This window comes from Lampris incognitus, chromosome 20 (assembly GCF_029633865.1).
Source record: "Lampris incognitus isolate fLamInc1 chromosome 20, fLamInc1.hap2, whole genome shotgun sequence".
In the NCBI taxonomy this organism is placed as follows: Eukaryota; Metazoa; Chordata; class Actinopteri; order Lampriformes; family Lampridae; genus Lampris; species Lampris incognitus.
In genome coordinates this window covers 35,891,645-35,914,416 of record NC_079230.1, presented here as the reverse complement: position 1 = coordinate 35,914,416, position 22,772 = coordinate 35,891,645, and the positions used below count along the sequence as shown (strand labels likewise).

At 46.3% G+C, this 22,772-nt stretch overlaps 1 protein-coding gene across 2 annotated transcripts in view; it reads right to left on the bottom strand.

Annotated features, from left to right (window-relative positions):
• The window catches only part of mtmr1a (myotubularin related protein 1a), a 277,755-nt gene that overhangs the window by 48,328 nt on the left and 206,655 nt on the right, over positions 1–22,772 (bottom strand). The window contains exons 8-10 of one of the 2 annotated variants that reach the window (XM_056299990.1): positions 16,458–16,607; positions 15,798–15,986; positions 11,335–11,520 (exon numbers count right to left, since the gene is read on the bottom strand). In XM_056299990.1, coding sequence (XP_056155965.1) covers positions 11,335–11,520; positions 15,798–15,986; positions 16,458–16,607 — 525 coding nt within the window. The remainder of the gene's footprint in view (positions 1–11,334; positions 11,521–15,797; positions 15,987–16,457; positions 16,608–22,772) is intronic. The other variant, XM_056299991.1, reaches the window with a different exon arrangement.

Sequence of the window (22,772 nt, the reverse complement as noted above, 5' to 3'; positions counted from 1 at the left end):
TAATTGCTCCAGTGGGAGATGGGTAGCCAGTGGAGGTCTTTTAGGACTGGGTGATGTGGTGCCAGGATTTGGTGAAAGTTAAAAGTCGGTCGGATGCATTCTGGATCAATTGGAGTCTCTTGATAGAGCTAGCACTCATGTCATAAGAGGAGTGGGTTGCAGTAATCAAGGCTGGAGGAGATGAAGACATGGATCAGTGTCTCAGCAGCAGGATGTGTGAGAGAGAGTCTTATTTTCACAATGTTGTGAAGGTAGTAGGAGGAGCATTTGACCATTTGATGGATATGAGGCTCAAGGGAGAGGGTGGATCAAGGATCACACCAAGATTGTGTAACTCCTGTTATCAGGGCTTGTATCAGACCACTATATTAATTAATGTTAGTGTGCGCCGATAACCATTGGGCCAGAAATGAAACATAGGTTCAACTCAGGAAGTGAACGACACGACCATAGGTTAAGTAGAAGAAGGTATTAAAATAATTTATTAAGAAAACTCCACAAGTTCAGAATCACTAGGGGAAAAAAAACAATAAACAAAATAATAAACAACTCCCCCAAATTGTCAGTCAATGCGTAAAACCGGTCAGTCAATATGAAAATTCAGTTCAGTCCGATCCAGTGTTTTTGTCCTTGTATGCTCTAAATCAGGCCTGATGGAACTACCCGGGTAGTGTAATGATAGCGTTGGAGATCTCTTAAAGTAAAGCCTTATCTGTATCCAAGGGCTCTGTATCCAGAGAAATTCAGTCAGTCCACTGCCGGGCGTGGGCTGGCAGCAGATGGTATGATCTTCTACAAAGGTATCAGGATCGCTGGCTCGCCATCTGGATTCACTTGACTCAGTATATAACACAAAAAAACCAATCTGCATACAGCAGCGTAAAATATACCATTAGTATTGTACAGTATCGTATTTCAACCATAAAACATTCAAAAACTCATCGTAAAATCTCAATCAATATGATTCAAAAAAGGACTGGTTGTTAAAATCCCTAGTGTTTTCACTGCAACAGATTCAGTGGAGATCAAACTGGAGATGTCTGCTAAGGTGACATTGCCACCACCAGGACACATCATCAGTTGTGTACCTCAGCATCACAGGGTGTTTCGGCCTTTTATCACAAGACACCCTCCGCTGAGGCAGGCCCACCACAGGTTGATCGGTCCTGGGTGTGTGACCTGTGGTTAGCTGTTCACCCTGGCAGCCCAGACGGCGTCTCTCCTTTTGAGCCAGATCCAGTGGCTAGTCCTCTCAGCAGTGTTGGCTAGCTCTTTGATCACTCTCCTCTGGGCCTGCCCCCTGACTCCTAGTTCCCTCAGGAGTTTTGCTGTGGAGCTGGCAACAAAGCCCCTACAACCCACCTCCACAGGGCGCACCTTCACCTTCCAGCCTCTGTCCTCTGCTTCGGCTGCTAGGTTGGCGTACCGCAGCTTCTTACGCTCGTACGCTTCATCGACTGCATCCTCCCAGGGGACTGTGAGCTCAATGATGTAAGCGAGCTGGTTAGAATTGGACCAGAGGACGAGGTCTGGTCGCAAGGTGGTTGTTGCGATCTCTGTCGGGAAGATGAGCTTCTGGCCTAAATCCACTCGCATTTCCCAATCCCTGGCTGAGTTTAGTGAGCCTAAGTTGGGAAGTGATGGGTTGGCCTTCAGTTTATCCCCCTCTCGAATGAAAGCTGGGAAACGCCAGGGCCCTTCCTGGTTGTTGAAGGGTTGGGCATTGATGGAAACCCTCTTGCAATCGAGTTCAGCTGCCAAGCACCTGAGCACCTGATTGTGTCGCCAGGTGTATCTGCCTTGGGTAAGGCTGGTCTTGCAGCCAACCAAGATATGCTTGAGGGTTGCTGGGGCTGTACACAGGGAGCAAGATGTATTCTCTCCAAACCAGAGATTTAGATTTATGGGAGAGGGAAGGACATCATATGTGGCCTTGATGATGAAACTCAGCCTGTTTGATTCCATGCTCCAGAGCTCACTCCATGTGAGTTTCCTCTTTTCAACACCCTCCCACCTCATCCAGCGACCCTGTTTGGCTTGTGCTACGGCTTTAGCACATCTGGCTGCTTCTTCCTGTCGGCGGACCTCCTCAACCACCATAGTTCGCCGTTCGGTAGTAGTCGCCTTTTGCCAGGTAGGTGTTTTTATTCCCAGGCCAAGGCCGCCTCTGCCTTGTTGAACATGGCCTACTACGTCTCGGTGGCGGAGGGCAGATTTTGCTTCCAGTACAGCTGCAGCCGGGGTCCATTTCTTCCCTGTTGCTAGGGTTGGAGCAACTCCTCTCACTATTGGGTCTCGGGATTCTGTGAGGGACATGTCCAGCCTCACTTTGGCACATTTGAATTCCTCAACCAGGCTGGAAATTGGCAGTGCGAGGGCTCCATTGCCGTAGAGTCCAACACTGCTGAGGCACCTTGGCAGTCCAAGCCACTTCCTCACCTGCGAGTTCACTAGCCTCTCCAAGCGATTGGCATGAGATAGTGAGATTTCGTACATAGTTATTGGCCACATGAGTCGGGGTAGCAGCCCAAACTGAAAGCACCAAAGCTCCAACTTCCCGGGCAGTGCAGTGTTGTTGATTTGACTGAGGCCACTGATTGTATCCTGGCGAAGTTGCTACAGTTGCTGGGTGTCTTTGAGGTCTGCATTGTACCACCGTCTGAGGCTCTTGATGGGCTTCTCCCGGACCGTGGGGATTGGTTGATCACTAATGCAGAACCGTTCATCTACTAGTTGGCCTTTGACAATGGAGATGCTGCGAGATTTGCTTGGCTTAAACTCCATTCGTGCCCACTTGATGTTCTCCTGGAGTTTCTGCAGCAGGCGCCTGGTGCATGGTTTTGTTGTTGCTATGGTGGTCAAGTCATCCATGTACGCCCGGATTGGTGGAAGACGCAGGCCATTCCTGGACCTTTCGCCTCCCACCACCCATCGAGATGCACGGATGACGAGCTCCATTGCCATGATGAATGCCAGGGGGGAAATAGTGCAGCCCGCCATAATGCCCATTTCCAGATGTTGCCAAGTGGTGGTGGTGTTCTGTGTTGTGACACAGAACTGAAGATCCTGAAAATAGGTCTTGACCAACTCTGTGATATTTTTGGGGACATGGAAAAAATCAAACGCCGTCCACAGGATCTTGTGAGGAACTGATCCAAAAGCGTTGGCAAGGTCTAAGAAAACCACGTGCAGGTCTCTCCGTTCTTTCTTGGCAGCTTGTATCTGGTGCCAGATGATATTAGCATGCTCCAGACATCCTGAGAAGCCACGGATCCCGGCTTTCTGCACTGATGTATCAACAAAGTTGTTTCTTTGCAGGAATGTGGAGAGCCTTTGGGCAATCACACTAAAACATATCTTTCCCTCTACATTAAGAAGGCTGATCTGGCGAAACTGGCTGATGCAGGAAGAGTTCTTTTCCTTGGGGATCAGAATGCCTCCTGCTCTTCGCCATGCCCTGGGTATGACTCTTTTCTGCCATGCCACTTTCATCAGCTTCCAGAGGTATTTCAGGACTCCAGGAGTGTTCTTATAGAGTCTATACTGGATACCATTGGGCCCAGGAGCTGACATCGATCTTGCCTGCTTTACCGTCCTCTCCACCTCGCTCCATGTGGGGGGTCTTGTGTCCATATGGTGGTCAGGTGGGTGAATTGGTGGCATGTCATCCGGGATGGTGACTGGATCATGTCTCCGGACATCAGAGTAGGTCTTCTTTAGGTGCTCTTCCAGATCTCGTATGGGGACTCTAAGGCTCCCATTTTTCTTGCTGTCAAAAAGGCTCTTGACAAAGCTGTAAGGGTTGCTGTAGAAACGAGTCCTAGCCCGTTCTTTCCTCTTATGCTGTCGTCTGAGGTGTTCTGCTCTTCGCAGCTTTGTCAAATGCTGCTTTATTTCAGCCTGCAGTGCGTCAAGCCCAACCCTCTCTCCCTCTGTGGCCTTCCTCCACTGCTTCCTCAGTTGTCTTCTCTCCTTCACCAACCTGTCAATTTCCCGCTGTCTCCTGGATTTGGGCTGGGTTGAAGGGTCTTTCTGCCTACTGGGTATCTTCTCCTTCCCTCCAAATCTCTCAACGCCATAGCTGTAAATGATGGCTCACATGTTCTCCAGTTTTCTTTCAACTGTTCCCTTTTGACCTTCTAGTAAGAGGACAAGGTCAGAGTTGATGGTCTCCCACTCAATCTTCTGGCTGGACTTGGGCAACAGGATTTGAGGTTTTCTTCCTTCCATCTTCCTCTCTGCTGCTGGCTGTGGCTGGCCGGGCTCCAGACCGGAGTCCACTGGAGGGTCTATGCAACATTGAGCTTCGTCTGGGGTGCTGATACCCTGAGGACTGTGGGGGTTCTCCTGCCTCCGGGCTTCACTCGACTGATTTGGCCTACTTCTTAAGAAGTATTGGTCAATGCGAGGCCCCTTACCGAGCTCACTAAGGCACTTCTTTTTGCCTTGATGGATCTTAAGACCCTTCACTGATGTAACCTTTGACCAGCCACAGATGCAGCTGTGCAGCTTTTGTCCTGCCAGTGCTGATGATCCATCGGTTGCAGTGCTGGTCATCCGACTCGTTGTCAAATCCTTTCCTTGTTCCGTTACCGTGTGATCCACCTGTGAGTCATCTTGCGCCCCCGCTCTCGCAGACTCTGGGGGTATTCTTCTCCTTAAAGTTTTCGTAGCAATATTGGGTGGATCCTGCTAGTATGAGTCACTAGCCCATACCGGCCCCGTTGGGGTCTATTCCCTCCTGTCAGCAGTCTTTCCAGGCCGTCATCTGGTCTTTCCCTGATTGTCAGCTGCCCTTTCGCAGCGGTCACTGGTTTACTCCAGATATTCAAGATTCAAAAAAGGACTGGTTGTTAAAATCCCTAGTGTTTGCACTGCAACAGATTCAGTGGAGATCAAACTGGAGATGTCTGCTAAGGTGACATTGCCACCACCAGGACACATCATCAGTTGTGTAAATACAATTATGTAGAGCTTTCGCGGTTTTTACATTTGGAGTGACGTAGCAGCATTCCAAGCAATAGCTTACAGCGCTATCATTAGCCATATTAGGCGCAAGACGCTACGCGGCTCGTTCACGCATAACTAAATGGACATCTTGCCTATAAAGAGCTTTCTCACCCATTAACACTATAAATCACGAATATCTAGCGTACAGTGAGAAACCAACATCGACTTCACATTCATCTCCGATTGGTTTTTAAAGATTCCCACAGTACATTTTAGCTATGAATGTGGCTAACACGGCGAGCTAACTAGCATCTATCACTTCAGATACACTCACTGGAGATATCTTCAGTTATGTTGAGAGTAAAAACGGAAAAATATAATGCAGCAAAAGAAAAGATTCAGATGACTTATCACTCGTTTATCAACTAAACAAAACTGACTGCATCAAAAGTGGTAATTTTCGCTCTCTCTGTTACTTTTCACTTGTCTGGTTCTCTCTCGGTTCGCCCTGAGGAAAAAACTTATCTGCTCTAAGTCTGTGAATGTTCTCATTCATCCAGGTCATGGTTATCCAAAGGAATTGAATCGAGTGCAACTGGACTTGGTATATATCCGTGAAGACGTTTCGTCTCTCATCCAAGAGGCTTCATCAGTTTGTGCCTTTCTGACTAGACCAAGCTAGTCTGACTGGCTGGTGATGAGACTCAGATATTTATCCTCTTTGGAGTCGTTATCAGAGCTATAGATGTCCATGGCTCTTATGTTCAGATGTTTAGCCACGCCCATCGTTATCAGAGGTATTGATATGCGTGGCTCTCCGATGTTTAGCAGCGACGGTCGTTGGGGGTGTTAGTTTCGACTTCATTAGTTCGCCATTCAATGGTCATGAGTCGTTGGAGCCGTTAGTGAGCGACTGTTGTTCTTTGAGGCTAGGCTTCTTGAGTCTCCTGGGTAGAGATGAAAGGACGGCATTGTAAGTGGGAGATAGGTGGTGTCGCAGACCTCCTCCTCTGTTGAGGGATGGTTTTTCCAGTTTCGCATAGATGGCTTCCTTCACCCCTCTTTCAAACCATCTATCCTCCCTGTCAAAAATGTGTACGTTGCTGTCCTTGAAGGAATGTGTCTTCTCCTTTAGGTGTAGATAGACTGCTGAGTCTTGTCCTGAGGAGTTTGGCCTTCTGTGTTGGGCCATCCGTTTGTGTAGTGGTTGTTTGGTTTCTCCTATGTATAGGTCAGTGCAATCCTCATTGCATTGTACAGCATATACCAGATTGCTTTTTTGGGTGTGGTACATGGTCTTTGGGGTGAACCAGTCTTTGTCGGAGTGTGTTGCTGGGTTTGACGTATACCGGGATGCGGTGTTTGTTGAAAATTCTCCTGAGTTTCTTGGAGGCCCCAGAAACATATGGGATGACTATGTTATTCCTTCTGTCCCTTTTCTCCTCATCGCTCACCCGGTTGGTCTTTTTGGAACGCGTTGCAGTTTTCACAAAGGTCCAACTGGGGTAGCGACAGGTTTTTAAAGCTCCCCTCAGGTGTTTGTGTTCTTCCCGTTGGGCCTGAGTGCTGGGCACATTGTCAGCTCTGTGTTGCAGAGTTCTGATAACACTCAGTTTGTGTTCCAGAGGGTGGTGTGAGTCGAAAAGTAGATATTGGTCTGTGTGTGTAGGTTTCCTGTAAACCCCAATTTGGAGGCTCCTGTCTTCCCCAATGTGGACGTCACAGTCCAAGAAGGGCAAACTGTTGTTCTTTACGTCTTCCCTTGTGAACTTAATGTTCTTGTCCACTGAGTTGATGTGTTTGGTAAACACTTGCAACTCTTGTGTTTGGATTTTGACCCATGTGTCGTCCACATATCTGAACCAGTGGCTCGGAGGTGTTCCTCTGAAGGAGTTCCACGGCCTGAGGTGAAACGTCTTCACGGATATATACCAAGTCCAGTTGCACTCGATTCAATTCCTTTGGATATCTGCTGTAACTGGCTACACTGGAGCGGCTCAGCCAAACTAGAGAGGCAGCGCCATCTAGAAGAATGGAGAATAATACACTGTAAATGGTGAATGCTCACTATGTACATATTAGGTGGGCTACAATTGCATGCCTGGGAGGAAGGGAAGACAGTAGTGCCATTGATTGTGAGTGCGAGGTTGTTGATTTGGCTGAGAGTGGACTTAGAGCCAATGAAGAGGAGTACAGTTTTGTCACTGTTGAGTTTGAGGCGGTTTTGCTGCATCAAGACTTTAATTGCAGACAGACAGGAGTCGATGTGAGAGAGGGGTGGATTGTGAGGGGATTTGGTGCTGAGCTATATCTGGGTGTAATCAGCATAACAGTGGAAGTCCAGTAGAGTACAACCTTCAGTGTTGGACGAATCTACCACTATCCCTCACAGGCAGAATTGCTATAATTAAAATGACCATAATACCCATGATAAACTACCTATTTTCAATGATCCCCTTCAAGCCCCCACCCTCATGGTTCAAATCCCTCGACTTCGTCACCTCAAAATTCTACTGGAAACACAAGACACCTAGAATCAAACAAGCTACTTTACAAAAATCTAAAACCCAAGGAGGTCTGGAAGCACCAAACGTTTTCCGTTACTTCATTGCCTACCAAGTTCAATACAGTCACAAATGTACCAATCCTTATCAATCCGACAACTCCTGGATAGATGTAGAACACACAATATGCAAAGAAATCCATATTCCAGAGTTAATATTCATAAGCTGCTTCATCGCAGACCAGCCTTGTTTCAAAAACCCTACTACAGCTACAACTCTGACAACCAAGTGGGAATTTCACAAAATAACTAATACCAGAATTTCACCTATAAAACACACTCACATCTGGAACAATCCTGTCTGAATAAACAGAAACCCCCTAAACATTTTATCATGAATTAGTAAAAGGTATCACACACCTCAAACATATCTTCCATAATAACACTTTGATCTCATTCTCTCATTTGGTCCAGAAGTAGGGCATTGGGGAGAATCACTTTTTAGAATTTCTCCAGATTAAATCCTCTGTTAAGACCTACATTGTAGAGGGGCTCAAGCAGGAGTCGTGACAACTTTCTCTTTCGGCTACACAACGTGCACCATTTATTCCTTCCACCATTACAACAACAAAAGCCCCCGCAGCGGAAGTGTATCACAGTAAACCCAAACTGAGAAAACAGCAGCTGTAAACCAATGTTCTTACTAGCTCAATAAGGGGAATTATGTATCCCCATAACCACTACAACATCAACATTAAATCCTCTCACCTAGATCTTTCCCCATTAACATCAGACCTGATCAACATCACTACTAAAAATAAATAAATAAATAGAATAAATTACTATCCAAAATCTATAAGATAATTTCCATGTCCAACTTAACAATATCCATCCCATATGGGGAAAAAAAGAAAAGGGAACAAGACCTACAGCAAGTCATCCTTAGTGCTGACTTCTGGACTCAAATCTGCCGAAAAAAAAAATCTATATCCACCAATACAAATATACAACTCATAAAATACAAGACTATTCATAGAGTACACTACTAAGGGAAATTTATATTTAAAATGGGTTTTATAGACTTATGAAACATCAACCTAAACAACAACACATCCAGTAGAATACTTTCCATGACCCTAATCATCACCAAGAAAACTATCCTGATGAGCGGGAAATCAAGAAACTCAATCGATATTACACTTTCGAAAGATCTACTAATCCATATGAATGGAAAAAATATAAATTTTCCATTGATATGTATGTATGTATTTAATCGAGGCAGAAAATTAATTGCCTCCATTAAAAAACAAAACACTGATTTTGACATATTCTGGTATCTATTCATCCATACCCTGAACTCTTAATTCCCACACCATCCACAATAAACAAACACACTCACATATCGCATCGAACATCATGCATACGCCGTAACCCCTTCAAATTTTTAATCTGACAAACACTTGTACACATACAGGCATCACACATACACCGAACACACACACATTCAGATCCCCCCAGTGTCCTCTAATCTATTGATCCCCCCCATTTTTCTCTTCTTTTTTCATTTCTCACTCTTGTTCGCTGTAAACTGCTTCTGTGAATTATCATTGTTATGTGTACTCATGACTTACAAACTTTGAAACTTCATTTACAATCAAATATATTGTAATTATGGTTATTGTTGTTAACTTTATCATCCTAATCATTGTTTATTCTCAAGTCATTTTCCCACCCTCTTTCATATTCATTCTCTTCTTGATATTACCAGTGAAATCATTATTATTATAATAATTACAACCCCACCCATCTCCCTCTCAAGACCCCCTCCAGACACCAATATAGACGGGTGTCTGGAGGGGGACACCAGAGACATTCGCAGCATATTTAGTCACATAACCCCTCTCATTTGAACATTCACTCCCTTAAACACCAGCGTGTTGTACTTGCCTTCTTCTTTTTTATTTCTTTATTCATTTCTGTTGTTTGTTTAGCTGGTTTGTCTTCTCTTGTTCTGTTTTGTTCTGTTTTGTTCCATCATGATTATTTCTGATTATTTTGTTACATCTTTTGTCCTGTCTTCCAATACCATGTTTTGTATTGTTTCACAATTTTATTTTTATCACTTTGTTGCAAAAATAATAAAAATAAAATAAAGTAACTAACACTGGCTCCGAGATTCTTGATTTAATTTTAAGGTTATTGTACACAGAGCTCTTAATGGCTTAGCACCTTCTTCTATGGCAGACTGCCTGTTGTTTAATTTTCTTCTTGGGTCCTGATGTCTATAGCTTGTCCTTCTAAACATTCCCAAGGTTGCCAAAAAAGAAATTGGGGGTGCAGCTTTTAACTATGCTCCTAAATTGTGGAACACTGCAAAGTACGAGAGGCAGGGTCAGTGCTAATTTTCAAACAACTGAAAACCTACTTACCTCATATCCTTCCTGCAACGAAACATTTCAGGAATATTACATTACAGTCATTTAGCTGACGCTTTTATCCAAAGCAACTTACAATAAGTGAATTTAACGTTGGAAATCAGGAGAACTACTAGTCATCAGAGGTCATAAATGCATTTTAACAAGCACCTAAGAGCAAAACCAGTGCTAAAGTAAAAGTGCAAGAGAGTTTTTTTTTATGAGTGAATACAATAAGTGCTAAGAACAAGTAACAGGGTAGTAGTTCTTGAAGAGGTGAGTTTTCAACCTGCGCTGAAAAATGGGCAGCGACTCTGCTGTCCTGACATCAGTGGGGAGTTCATTCCACCACTGTGGGGCCAGGACAGAAAAGAGCTGTGACCGGGTCAATCGCAGCAGGGGCCTCTGAGCGACGGGGTAACCAGGCGTCCCGAGGCAGCAGAGCGAAGTGGTCGGGCGGGGTGTAGGGTTTGACCATGGCCTGGAGATAGGAAGGAGCTGTTCCTTTCACTGCCCTGTAGGCTAGCACCAGTCTTAAACTGGATGCGAGCAGCTACTGGGAGCCAGTGTAGGGACATGAGAAGGGCAGTTGTGTGGGAGAACTCAGGGTGGTTGAACACCAGACGAGCTGCAGCTTTCTGAACAAGCTCTAGAGGTCTGATGGTTGACGCTGGGGCGCCAACAAGGAGCGAGTTGCCATAGTCCAGCCGGGAGATGACCAGAGCCTGGATGAGCACTTGTGCCATCTCGTCGGTGAGGAATGGACGAATCCTCCTGATGTTATAGAGGAGAAATCTGCAGGAGCGAGCAACCGATGCAACGTTTGCAGCAAACGACAGTTGGTCGTCCAGGATCACACCCAGATTCCTCACAGTCCGAGTTGGCGTCACCACGGTGTTGTCAATGGTGATGGCCAGGTCTTGGTGCGGGCAACCTTTCGCCGGGAGGAACATCAGCTATGTCTTGTCCAGATTGAGCTTCAGGTGGTGTGTTGCCATCCACTCCGAGATTTCAGTCAGGCACGCAGCAATGCGTGTCTCTACTTGTGTATCAGAGGGAGGAAAGGACAAGATCAGCTGGGTGTCATCGGCATAACAATGGTAAGAGAAGTCATGCGAACGAATAACACACCCCAGGGATGTCGTGTACAGGGAGAAAAGGAGAGGTCCCAGAACCGAACCCTGTGGAACGCCTGTGGTCAGTCTGTGAGGCTCTGACACAGATTCCCTCCATGTCACTTGGTAGGAGTGACCCGTCAGGTAGGATGCAAGCATTGAGAGTGCAAAGCCTGTGACACCCAGCCCCTCGAGGGTAGAGAGGAGGATCTGGTGGTTCACGGTGTCGAACGCAGCTGACAGGTCCAGGAGTATCAGGATAGAGGAGAGAGAGTTTGCTCTCGCAGAGTGCAGCGATTCTGTCACTGAATATCAAATGTGTAACTTGCATCAGTGTGCCTATTCTCCTTACCCGGATGTACTCCAGCCAGTGTGTTTGGTCGATGGTGGAATGCCAGTGGGCCTCATCTGTGGTGGGGTAGACCACTTCCTTGAGTTTCCTTAGTGACTCCCTCATTACATGGATGTTGGGAATCTCCAGAAAGATTAGTTCCATGTTGTGATAGTAGCTTTCGCTCTCATACCCCCCATCTTTTGCCTGACAGAGAGAATGAATGGCAGAGAGGAAGGAACACAGCACAGTGAATGGCAGGGTTGGAGTAAGTAGAATAATAGAAGTAATATAATAATATAATAATATTGAACAAAGCCCACAAAGGAAAAGAAAAGTAACTGAAAATGGTTAGAACAACATAAAGAAGAACACACAAACAGAGAAAGTCAACTGAAGATCTGTAGGAGGTGAATATAAACCAAATTATGGAATATGGAATAGGAGAAATCCAGAAAAAGGGCTTTTTTTCATGGAGTAAGAGTGAAGGAATCCAATTCCTGATTGGGTTGCTTGATGAGAGAGTAATGCAGATCAGCGAGGAAGGTGAGGAAAAAACATGACAAAGATTTTTGAACAGGATATATCATTACGTCAAAGTTACATATTTCTTATAACATCAGAGAACAGCGCAGATTACACGGTTTGAAACCTAAAACTCAGTGCAGCTACAGTTGCCATTATATTTGGTAATTTTACAGTCATTTTAATTCATTATCAATCAAATTTGATACCAAACACTGATTTCAGAAAAGTTGGCAAACTTCATGTTGTCAGCATAATTAATTTAAGTCATTGCAAACATTTATCAGCACTTTGAAGACAGCTGCTTTTATTTTTAAGTCATTACTATGTGCTATATGTATCAAATTTAGATAATTATAGACAATTGTAGAACATTTATGGAGGTACTGGAATCACATTAATTCATTAAATGTTATGCGTTAGTAAGTCAATTCTAGCCTTTGAAGACAACTGAAAACAGTTTCAAACTTGCTATTACACGTCTTTAACTTGCAATAAAGTAATCCTAAAATCAAGAGAGTAGGGGGTTTTATCTCTGTAGTCACCCCTCAGTTTCTTCTTTATGCCAATTTGGTTGGCCTACACTATACTCAACAATATTGAGTCTCACTGCACTTTTACCACCATATAAACATAGAGCAAGCATCAACAATTATTGAAACACTCATCAAATAATACATTGAAAAAATGACTGTGTAACTTTACCTCTCCTTGTCTTGCTAACTATACCAGGGATGCACAACTTATTTTTAACAACAGCAACTTTCACCAAGTCACCTCCAACCAAGGGTCATAAAAGTTCAGCGTCCATACCTTGTAACATGATTTTTCACCAGACTTACCCAAATCAGTTTTGTATACAGGTGCATCTTAAAAAATTAGAATATTGTGGAAAAGTTCATTATTTTCCGTTATTGAATTCAAATAGTGAAACTTCCATATATTCTAGATTCATTACACAAAGTGAAATGTGTCAAGCCTTTTTTGTTTTAATCTTGATGATTACGGCTTACAGCTCATGAAAATCAAAAATCCAGTATCTCAAAATATTAGAATATTACCTAAGACCAATCAAAAAAAGGATTTATAATACAGAAATGTCGACCTTCTGAAAAGTATGTTCATTTATGCATTCAATACTTGGTCGGGAATCCATTGGCACGAATTACTGGAGGCAATCAGCCTGTGGCACTGCTAAGGTGTTATGGAAGCCCAGGTTGATTTGATAGCAGCCTTCAGCTCATCTGCATTGTTGGGTCTGGTGTCTCTCATCTTCCTCTTGACAATGGTTCAGGTCAGGCGAGTTGGCTGGCCAATCAAGCACAGTAATGCCATGGTAGTTTTGGCATTGTGGGCAGGTGCCAAGTCGTGCTGGAAAATGAAATCAGCATCTCCATAAAGCTTGTCAGCAGACAGAAGCATGAAGTGCTCTAAAATCTCCTGGTAGATGGCTGCGTTGACTCTGGGCTTGATGAAACACAGTGGACCAACACCAGCAGATGACATGGCACCCCAAATCATCACTGACTGTGGAAACTTCACACTGGACTTCAAGCAACTTGGATTCTGTGCTTCTCCACTCTTCCTCCAGATTCTGGGACCTTGATTTCCAAATGAAATACAACGTTTACTTTCACCTGAAAAGAGGACTTTGGACCACTGACCAACACTCCAGTTATTTTCCTCCTTGCCCAGGTAAGATGCTTCTGACGTTGTCTCTGGTTCAGGAGTGGCTTGTCACTAGGAATGCGACACTTGTAGCCCAGTTCCTGGGCACATCTGTACATGGTGGCTCGTGACGCACTGACTCCAGCCTCAGACCACTCCTTGTGAAGCTCCCCCAAGTTATTGAATCGGCCTTGTTTGACAGTCCTCTCAAGGCTGCTGTCATCCCTGTTGCTTGTGCACCTTTTCCTACCACACTTTTCCCTTCCAGTCAACTTTCCATGGATATGCTTTGATACAGCACTCGGCGAACAACCAGCCCTTTCAGCAATGACCTTCTGTGGCTTATGGGGTATTGTCTAGAGGAAGATGAGAGACACCAGACTCAACAATGCAGACGAGCTGAAGGCCGCTATCAAAGCAACATGGGCTTCCATACACCTCCGCAGTACCACAGGCTGATTGCCTCCATGCCATGGATGCAGTAATTCATGCAAAAGGAGCCCCGACCAAGTATTGAGTGCATAAATGAACATACTTTTCAGAAGGTCGACATTTCTGTATTATAAATCCTTTTTTTGATTGGTCTTATGTAATATTCTAATATTTTGAGATACTGGATTTTTGATTTTCATGAGCTGTAAGCCATAATCATCAAGATTAAAACAAAAAAGGCTTGACATATTTCACTTTATGTAATAAATCTAGAATATATGAAAGTTTCACTTTTTGAATTAAATTATGGAAAATAATGAACTTTTCCACAATATTCTAATTTTTTGAGATACACTTGTACTTCCACTGAGGTCTTGGTCAGTGTGAGATATTACAGTGCTTCTCTGACACCAACTGGTTAATATCTGGCTCCAATGAGGTGGTCGCGACTCTGAGCTGAGCACTGCCTACAAGTTTTCATCTGTCAGTGTTGTTCACAGGGGAGACTTGTTCGGTTTCATTAAGGAAAACACTTGTTTGCATATGTAGTTGCTTCCAAACATAGATATCCACATCTGTGCATTTGCAAAGAGATTGGGAAACCGATGCTGGTCCAGGCCCTGATAAATTCCAGCAGTACCGCCCCCCTGTGCTTACTTTTCAACACTGCAGAGAAATTGAGTATAATTACTTCAAGCTGTACATCACCGGGCACAGTTTCATTGTCCACAGAGTACAATTGCTTCAAGCTGTACATCACCGGGCACAGTTTCATTGTCACAGAGAATGGACGTGCAACTAGTCAGACACACAAGCACATTTCCACTAATGTTTCACCAGAGATTCGGCTGGGGGACAGAGATATTATTTTGGATGAGCTGCCTGTCAGTAAGCACAATGGTAATGCCACAGCTAGCATTAGCACGGCTAGCTGAGAAGGTAACGGCAAGACTTGTACAGCCACGGCCCATAATACAGCTAAGCCCTTGAGGAGTGCCTCTCGGCGGCTCCCAGAGGTAAACAACAGATCAGTCGCTGCTAAAGCCAACGTCACATCATTACAAAAGACAGCATCACACAGAACACAAACCAGACATTCAAAAAAGAAGTTAACCAAGCTAGACAAGACATCAAGCCAAAGACGGCTCTGCTATTAGGTGACCATATAATAAGAGATGTCGAAAGCAAAGTTTTGAAAACTGTCTGTCTGCCCAATGCTATAGTTAGCAACATGGTCCAACACAGCAAGCAAGATTCCAGCTGAAACACACTGGAGAGACAGGGTAAAAAGTCTTCATCATGGAGAAACCACAGCAAGACTCCAGCTAAAACACACTGGAGAGACAGAGTAAAAAGTCTTCATCAACAAGTCTTCATCAAAGAGAAACCACAGCAAGACTCCAATTGAAACACAGGGTTGATGAAAGATGGTCACCATTAATACAGGCGATGCCACAACTTCAGTCACCTCTTTTTTTTTCATTGTATTCATCTTTATTTGTATTTTTAGTCCTATTGCACTTGTTTCTTGTTTTTTTCTTTTCTTTCTCAAGTGTAAGCATGTGCTACACATGTGTATGTACTATGTAAAGTATTGTTAAAACAAGTGTAATTGTATACGTATCTCCTTCAAGTTGTAGGGTCTTTGTGTTGTGTTGAATAAAAAACCTGTTAAAAAAAGAATGCACTGAATTCATAGTTCAGACGGATCAGAGAAGCAAATATACCCCACAACCACACACACAAATCACATGGGTTGAAGGTGGTTCACATGTGAAAAGGTGGTGTTACCAATCACTTATCAAACCCTTGAAATCCCCACTACCTTAGACACCCCCAAGACGACAGATGCCTAATACCTTGTTGCTGTCCGCCACACTGCCTTGCCGGGCATCAAAAATGGTCAACTTGTGGGACTGAGCATTGGCATCCATGATCATCTGGAGGAAGCGCTCATCCTCTCTACATCGACGGTCCGATGGCCCAACTAACGGCTGGCTGCTTCGCACTATGGTGGCATGAGTGTCTGGGTGGATCCAGGACAGGACCTTGAGGACAGAGGAGGAAGACTGTTATGTTGTAAGAAACCACGAGCACAAGGGATCTTGCTGAAGCAGAGGTTCTTAATCCAGCCCTCGGAAGTGTTAGTAATACTGGTTTTCTACTGTCAGATACTTCTTCACATTCACCTGCTGTGTGAGGCATCCCCGCCATCTCATGAAGACCTGCACTACACTGTCTTTCACAATGACATGGAAAACTTGTCAAAGTCATGATCCAATTATATTACTTGCTTGTTTATTTTTTTCAAATTCTCCTACCTACGGGAAATGAAACCTTCATAATGTAATGTTCAGACCAACATGTAGTGCCTTCTGACACAAAACGAATCTCTGGTACAACTGGAAAATAATCACTGAGACTTGTGGCTCTGCAACCCTTTGTAACTAAATTCAGCTACTCTTACCTCTGCTTCCTCTTAGGATGACACACATTACAGAAGGAGATACTGCACTCACTGGTAAGCGATGCTTAGCTCTGAAAACCGCCACGCGTTTGACATCCTCATCCTTCATGTTGGTGGGGATGACCAAGAGAGAAGGATAGGTGTCACACACCTCATAGCTGCTGTTGATCTTACTGATGGTCCAGCTCTCATTGGGCAGACTCTAAAGAAAGGAGACCACAGAAATACACACTCAAAAGCAACTGACCATGACAACATCTTTCACTTCTGAAGGGGCTATATACTGTATACTACATACTTAGCACTGGAGCCTGACTGCAGCATCTTGGGTTTGACCTCAGCACACGTGTACAGATGTTCTCCCAGTGTCTTGGTGTGGAAAACTAAGTTTTATGTTACTAAGAGGCACAGTTCCAGTCAACATTATTGATGCCCCTGACTTTTAAGTACATCATGTACAATATCTCTTGAAAACAGTATGTAGTGAAACAGCTTTAGTCTATATGCATGCCTGTGTTCGATACAGAACTGCACAGGATAAAACAACTTTTGAAAGAAAAGGAGGAAAAGTATAAAAAGGAAACGTTGCTATGACACCTACTGGCATCCTTTTGAGGAATTCACATCAGTTTGGAAAAAAAACAACTATGTAACCCACTCAAAAATAACCCACAAGCAGGGTTATGTTATTTACAGTCTAATGTCTCATTTCTAGGTATATTTTAATATATTTCACCTGCATATTATTTTAGCCCAGCAGAGGGGAGTAGTTGTGCCACAGCTAGAGTAACCTACTGCAACGTTTCTCAGAGAGAGAGAAAGAGCGAAGTCGAAAACAGCAGAGTAGTCACTTGAAGTTGAAACGTGAGCTCAAAGAAAAAAACGGAATTAAAGAAATAGTGAGAGGGTTTTCTCCACAGAACCCACCTCTAAGCAGATAACAGACAGAACGGGGTTGAAATTCTGACGGGGATTTTCGAGAATTTTATTCTTTTCTCCGGTGAGTGTCTTACTAAGTGTTCACCATGTGTGTTGCCAGCAAACAGCATAATGGATTTGTTTCACAAGTAGATGAGATGTTCCAACTGTCATGTCTATGGTTACCACGCCCTTCAGGGTGGAAAAGGGCATTGTGGGTACGCTCGTGCCAGTTCGTTCTCTAATAAAGCGCGCCCAGCAAGAGACCGCAAATTCGATGTGTCGTCCAAATTATTGATATTAAATTCTGTATAAGCTGCTTAATTCAGTAGTAAAGTAGAGATACAACATTGGCGACGAGGATTAACATGCATTTGGTAGTTAAAAGAGTCAAGTTTAGCTAGTTAGTATGGAGAAATCCGGGATTCAGAATTTCGCATGCTACACAGAGCCAGCCACGTTAAGTGCCAGATGGAAGCGGTGGCTAACATCGTTCGAGCTTTATGCTGATGGAAAAGGGCTCATATTGGCTGACGATTCACCTGAAGCTACAAAACAAAGGAGACGTGCACTATTACTACATCTAGCTGGACCAGACGTTCGGGACGTTTCTTCAACTTTACCGGACACTGGTGATGCAACGGACTACAAGAAGGCAGTCGAGGCTTTGAATGCAGACTTCGTGCCCCAAGTCAACACAGTGCTAGCAAGGCACGCATTTAAAAAAATGCACCAGAACCCAGGTGAGACAGTGCAGCAATTTGCTACACGCCTGAGACAGGCTGTTAGAGACTGTGGATATGGGGGAAATTCTGATAACCAAATAAGGGATGCAATTCTAAGTAAGGGAACATCGAAGTATGTGCGCAGGAAGCAGTTGGAAGAGGGTCGTGGGCTGACGCTAGCAGGACATAGCTGCTCGTTGTGAGAGCATCGAGAAGCAAATGGCTAACATGTCGTGCACATCGACCGGAGCTACCCCAGAGACTGTACACAGAGTTGACCATAAAGGAAAAACGGGAAAGCACGGAACAAAAGGTAAACCGAACAGAGACAATAAAAAATGACGGAAAGTGCTATAGATGTGGAAATTCTGATCACATTGGCCGAGATCCAAAATGTCCCGCACGCGGCCAGTCATGCCACAAGTGTCAGGGTAAGAATCACTTTGCAAAGGTATGCCGCACTAAAGGCGAGAAAGAGAAAGTGAAACAAAATGTGAACAATGTTGACGAACAGGAGGACTTTGCATTTGCCATTAATGACAATCACATGTCAGAGAGAGTGAGCTTCTGTGTGGGGGGGGGGGTATGAAAATGCTCATTGACTCTGGCGCAACAAGCAATGTGATGGGAGAAAATGTGTGGGGGGGAAACTGAAAGCAGAACGCATTAAGTGTCATTCCTATGTCCCTAAGACAGACAGGAAATTGTACTCATATTGTTCCAGTGAGCCATTAACTGTCAAGGGTGCATTTACATGTGATGTGTCAATAGGTAACAAAACTGAATGTGCAGAATTCATTGTAATCAGGGGAAAAGGTGAACCACTGCTGGGGAAAGAAACAGCGATGCGACTGGGCGTCCTGAGAATAGGTGCCGACATTGCTGCCGTCACAGAGATGAAGCAAACACTCCAGCAGCAGTACCCTGAAGTATTCAGTGGAGTTGGGAAAAAGAAAACGAGACAGGTCAGTCTACACATTAACCCAGAGGTCAAACCAGTAGCCCAGCCACTCAGGCGAATTCCATTTAACCTCCGGGGGGCAGTAGAGTCCAGAATAAAGGAATTGGAGGATTTGGACATTATTGAACCAGTGAATGGGCCCACCCCGTGGGTGAATCCTGTCGCGATTGTCCCAAAACCCGGAAATTATGTCCGACTTTGCCTGGATATGAAACAGGCCAAGCATGAGCATGGAGCTGATGAGTATGTGAGGTTTGTGACGGTGAACACAACGCCGAGAGCACTCACTACCCGCGAAGTGGAGGAAGCATATGCCGCTGACCCAGAGCTTCATGAGGTACGCAAAGCCATAGCGACTGGACACTTTGAAAAGTGCAAACCGTATGCGGTCATTGCAAGTGAGCTATGCACAGTGGGATATCTTCTTCTGAGAGGCACACGCATAGTGTTGCCACAGGGCTTGCGGACGCGGGCACTTGCACTAGCCCATGAAGGACATCTGGGTATCGTGGGAACAAAGCAGCATCTCAGGGCAAAAGTGTGGTGGCCTGGCATGGATACGGCTGCAGAGAGACACTGTAAAGCCTGCCACAGATGTCAGATAGTGGCTAGACCTGACCCACCCAAACCGCTGAGACCCACACCACTACCTGATGGACGCTGGCGGGATGTCGCCGTTAACCTACTGGGGCCTCTCCCGTCTAACCACTCAATTTTAGTGGTAGTAGACTATTTCAGCCAGTATTACGAATATGACGTCATGAACACCACCACATCAGAGAGGGTCATAGACAGTCTGGAGTCAATATTCAGTCGACATGGACTGCCAGTCACAATCAAGTCTGACAATGGACCTCAGTTCAGATCTGAAGAATTTAGACTACGGCGAGGAAAACGGCATCACACATCAAAACCACACCGAAATACGTTTTTACAATGAAACACTTCCGCTGCGCGGGTTTTTGGTATGGTTGTTATGGTAAAGGAATAAATGGTGCACGTTGTGTAGCCGACAGAGAAAGTTGTCACGACTCCTGCATGAGCTCCTATACACTGGTGACCCTGACGTTTGTCTCTTGGTAGTTATCAGAGACAATCTTTCAAATGAACATGGTTGACGAAATCAACGCGGTTTCTCTCAAATTGCCAGAGTTCTGGGAGTCATCGGCAACGACATGGTTCGCCCAGGCAGAAGCGCAGTTTGCTATCCGCAAAATAACGGATGATGCTACTAAATACTACTACGTGGTATCGGCGCTCGGGTGTTCGACTGCAACTAGAGTGGTGAGTCTCCTTACAAATTCTCCGGCGGCAGACAAATACAAGTGGCTCAAAGATCACCTGTTGAAGCGTCCACGCTCACCCCTGCCCACCCCTACACGCCACCACCTAGTGACTCCATGGTGGTCGCCGCGGCAACACGAGCCTGGCCTGTGCTTTTACCATGCAAAGTTCGGGGCCAAGGCGAAAAAGTGCAACTCCCCGTGCAATTTCAGCTCGTCGGAGAACGCCAAGGCCGGCGCTCACTAGTGGCCATGGGCGTCGGCGTGGAGGACAACAGGCTACTTTTCCTGCAAGACTCCACCTCAGGGCGGCGTTTCCTATGCGACACTGGGGCGCAGAGGAGTGTCGTACCTGCATCGAGTGTGGACGCCCTGTCGGGTGCTCACGGCCCTCCCATGGAAGCTGCTAACGGCAGCTCTATCCGTACGTACGGCACGCGGCACATTGGCATGTGTTTCAACGGACAGCGGTTCAGCTGGGATTTTGTCACCGCCGACGTGGCATTTCCCCTCCTCGGTGCAGATTTCCTTTGTGCTCATGGGCTGCTGGTGGACGTCAGGAGTCGACGCCTGATTGACGCCGTCACCTTCGCTTCACACGCGTGTACACTCAGCGATACAGGCTCCGTCAGGCTGTCCAGCATGCTCTCCAACGAGGACGTGTTTCTCCATCTTCTCTCTGAGTTCCCTGACCTCAGTCAGCCTGCATTCTCGTCATCTACGAGCAAACATGGGGTTGAGCACCACATCGTCACCACTGGCCCAACGGCGCACGCCCGAGTTCGGCGCCTCGACCCGACCAAGCTCTCTGTCGCCAAGGCGGAGTTTGAGAACATGGTGCGCCTCGGCATCATCTGCCGCTCCAGCAACCTGTGGGCTTCACCCCCCCACATAGTGCCTAAGCCTGGCGGTGGGTGGCGTCCATGTGGTGACTACCGTCAGCTCAATGATGCAACAACACCGGACCGCTACCCGGTCCCTCACATCCAAGATTTCTCCGCTCACCTGGCTGGGAAAGTGATCTTTTCCAAGGTGGACCTCGTCCGTGGATACCACCAGGTGCCCGTCCATTCCGCTGATGTCCCCCGAACGGCTGTGACAACTCCGTTTGGACTGTTCGAGTTCCTGCGCATGCCGTTTGGGCTCAAGAACGCCGCACAGTCCTTCCAACGCCTCATGGACTCAGTGTTGCGGGACCTGCCTTTCCTCTTTGTGTACCTGGAGGACCTCCTGGTCGCTAGCGCCTCCGTGTCCGAGCACTTGTCTCACCTCAGAGCCCTTTTTGAGAGACTCAGCCTGCACGGGTTGATAGTTAACCCGGCCAAATGCCAGTTTGGTCTGAGCACCATCGACTTCCTGGGCCACCGGGTCACCAAGGACGGGGCGGCCCCCCTTCCAGCTAAGGTGGAGGCCGTCGCAGACTTTCCACGCTCACACACGGCCCAGTCCCTCCGGGAGTTCATTGGCATGGTGTCCTTCTACCACCTGTTCATCCCCCGGGCTGCCGATCTCTTCCGCCCCCTATATGAGGCTCTGAAGGGTACAGCCCCCAAACACGCCGTGGACTGGTCTGCAGAGAGGGACAAGGCTTTTAAGGATGTGAAGGCCGCCCTGGCTGACGCGGTGATGCTGGCACACCCTGTGTCTGGAGCGCCCATCACCATCACGACGGATGCTCCGGACTACGCTGTCGGCGCGGTTTACGAGCAGTGGGTGAGCGGCGCGTGGCAGCCGCTTGCCTTCTTCAGCCGGCAGTTGAACCTGAGAGAGTGCAAATACAGCACCTTTGATCGTGAGCTGCTTGGCCTTTTCCTCGCTGTTAGGCACTTTCGTTTCCTACTGGAGGGCCGTCAGTTCACGGCTTTCGTCGATCACAAACCGCTGATGTTCGCGATGGCCAAGGTGGCAGAGCCGTGGTTAGCCCGCCAGCAGCGACAGTTGGCCTACATCTCAAGAGTTTACCACCGACATGAGGCATGTCGCTAGGAAGTCCAACCCGGTCGCCGACTGTCTCTCCCGGGCCATCGCTGGGGCCACCCATTTGGTACTCGACTACAGCCAGATGGTGGCTGAACAGGCCGCCGACCCAGGAGTGCAGGCATGCAGGACCGCCGTCACAGGGCTGCAGTTGGAGGATGTGGCTTTCGACGAAACCGGCGCCACGCTCCTGCGCGATGTCTCTACGGGTCAGCCCCGCCCTGTCGTTCCGACTGCTTGGAGGCGGCGGGTCTTCGACCCAATCCATGGGCTGTCTCACCCTGGCAAAAAGCCTTCACAGAGGTTGGTGGCGGCAAAGTTTGTCTGGCATGGACTCAAAAAGGATGTGAGGGACTGGGCTGACACCTGTGTGGAGTGCTAACGCTCCAAGGTGCTCCGGCACGTCAAAGCGCCCCTGATACCTTTCACGGTACCTGTGAGGAGGTTCGACCACGTGAATGTGGACCTGGTAGGCCCCCTACCCCCCTCCCGTGGTTTCACAT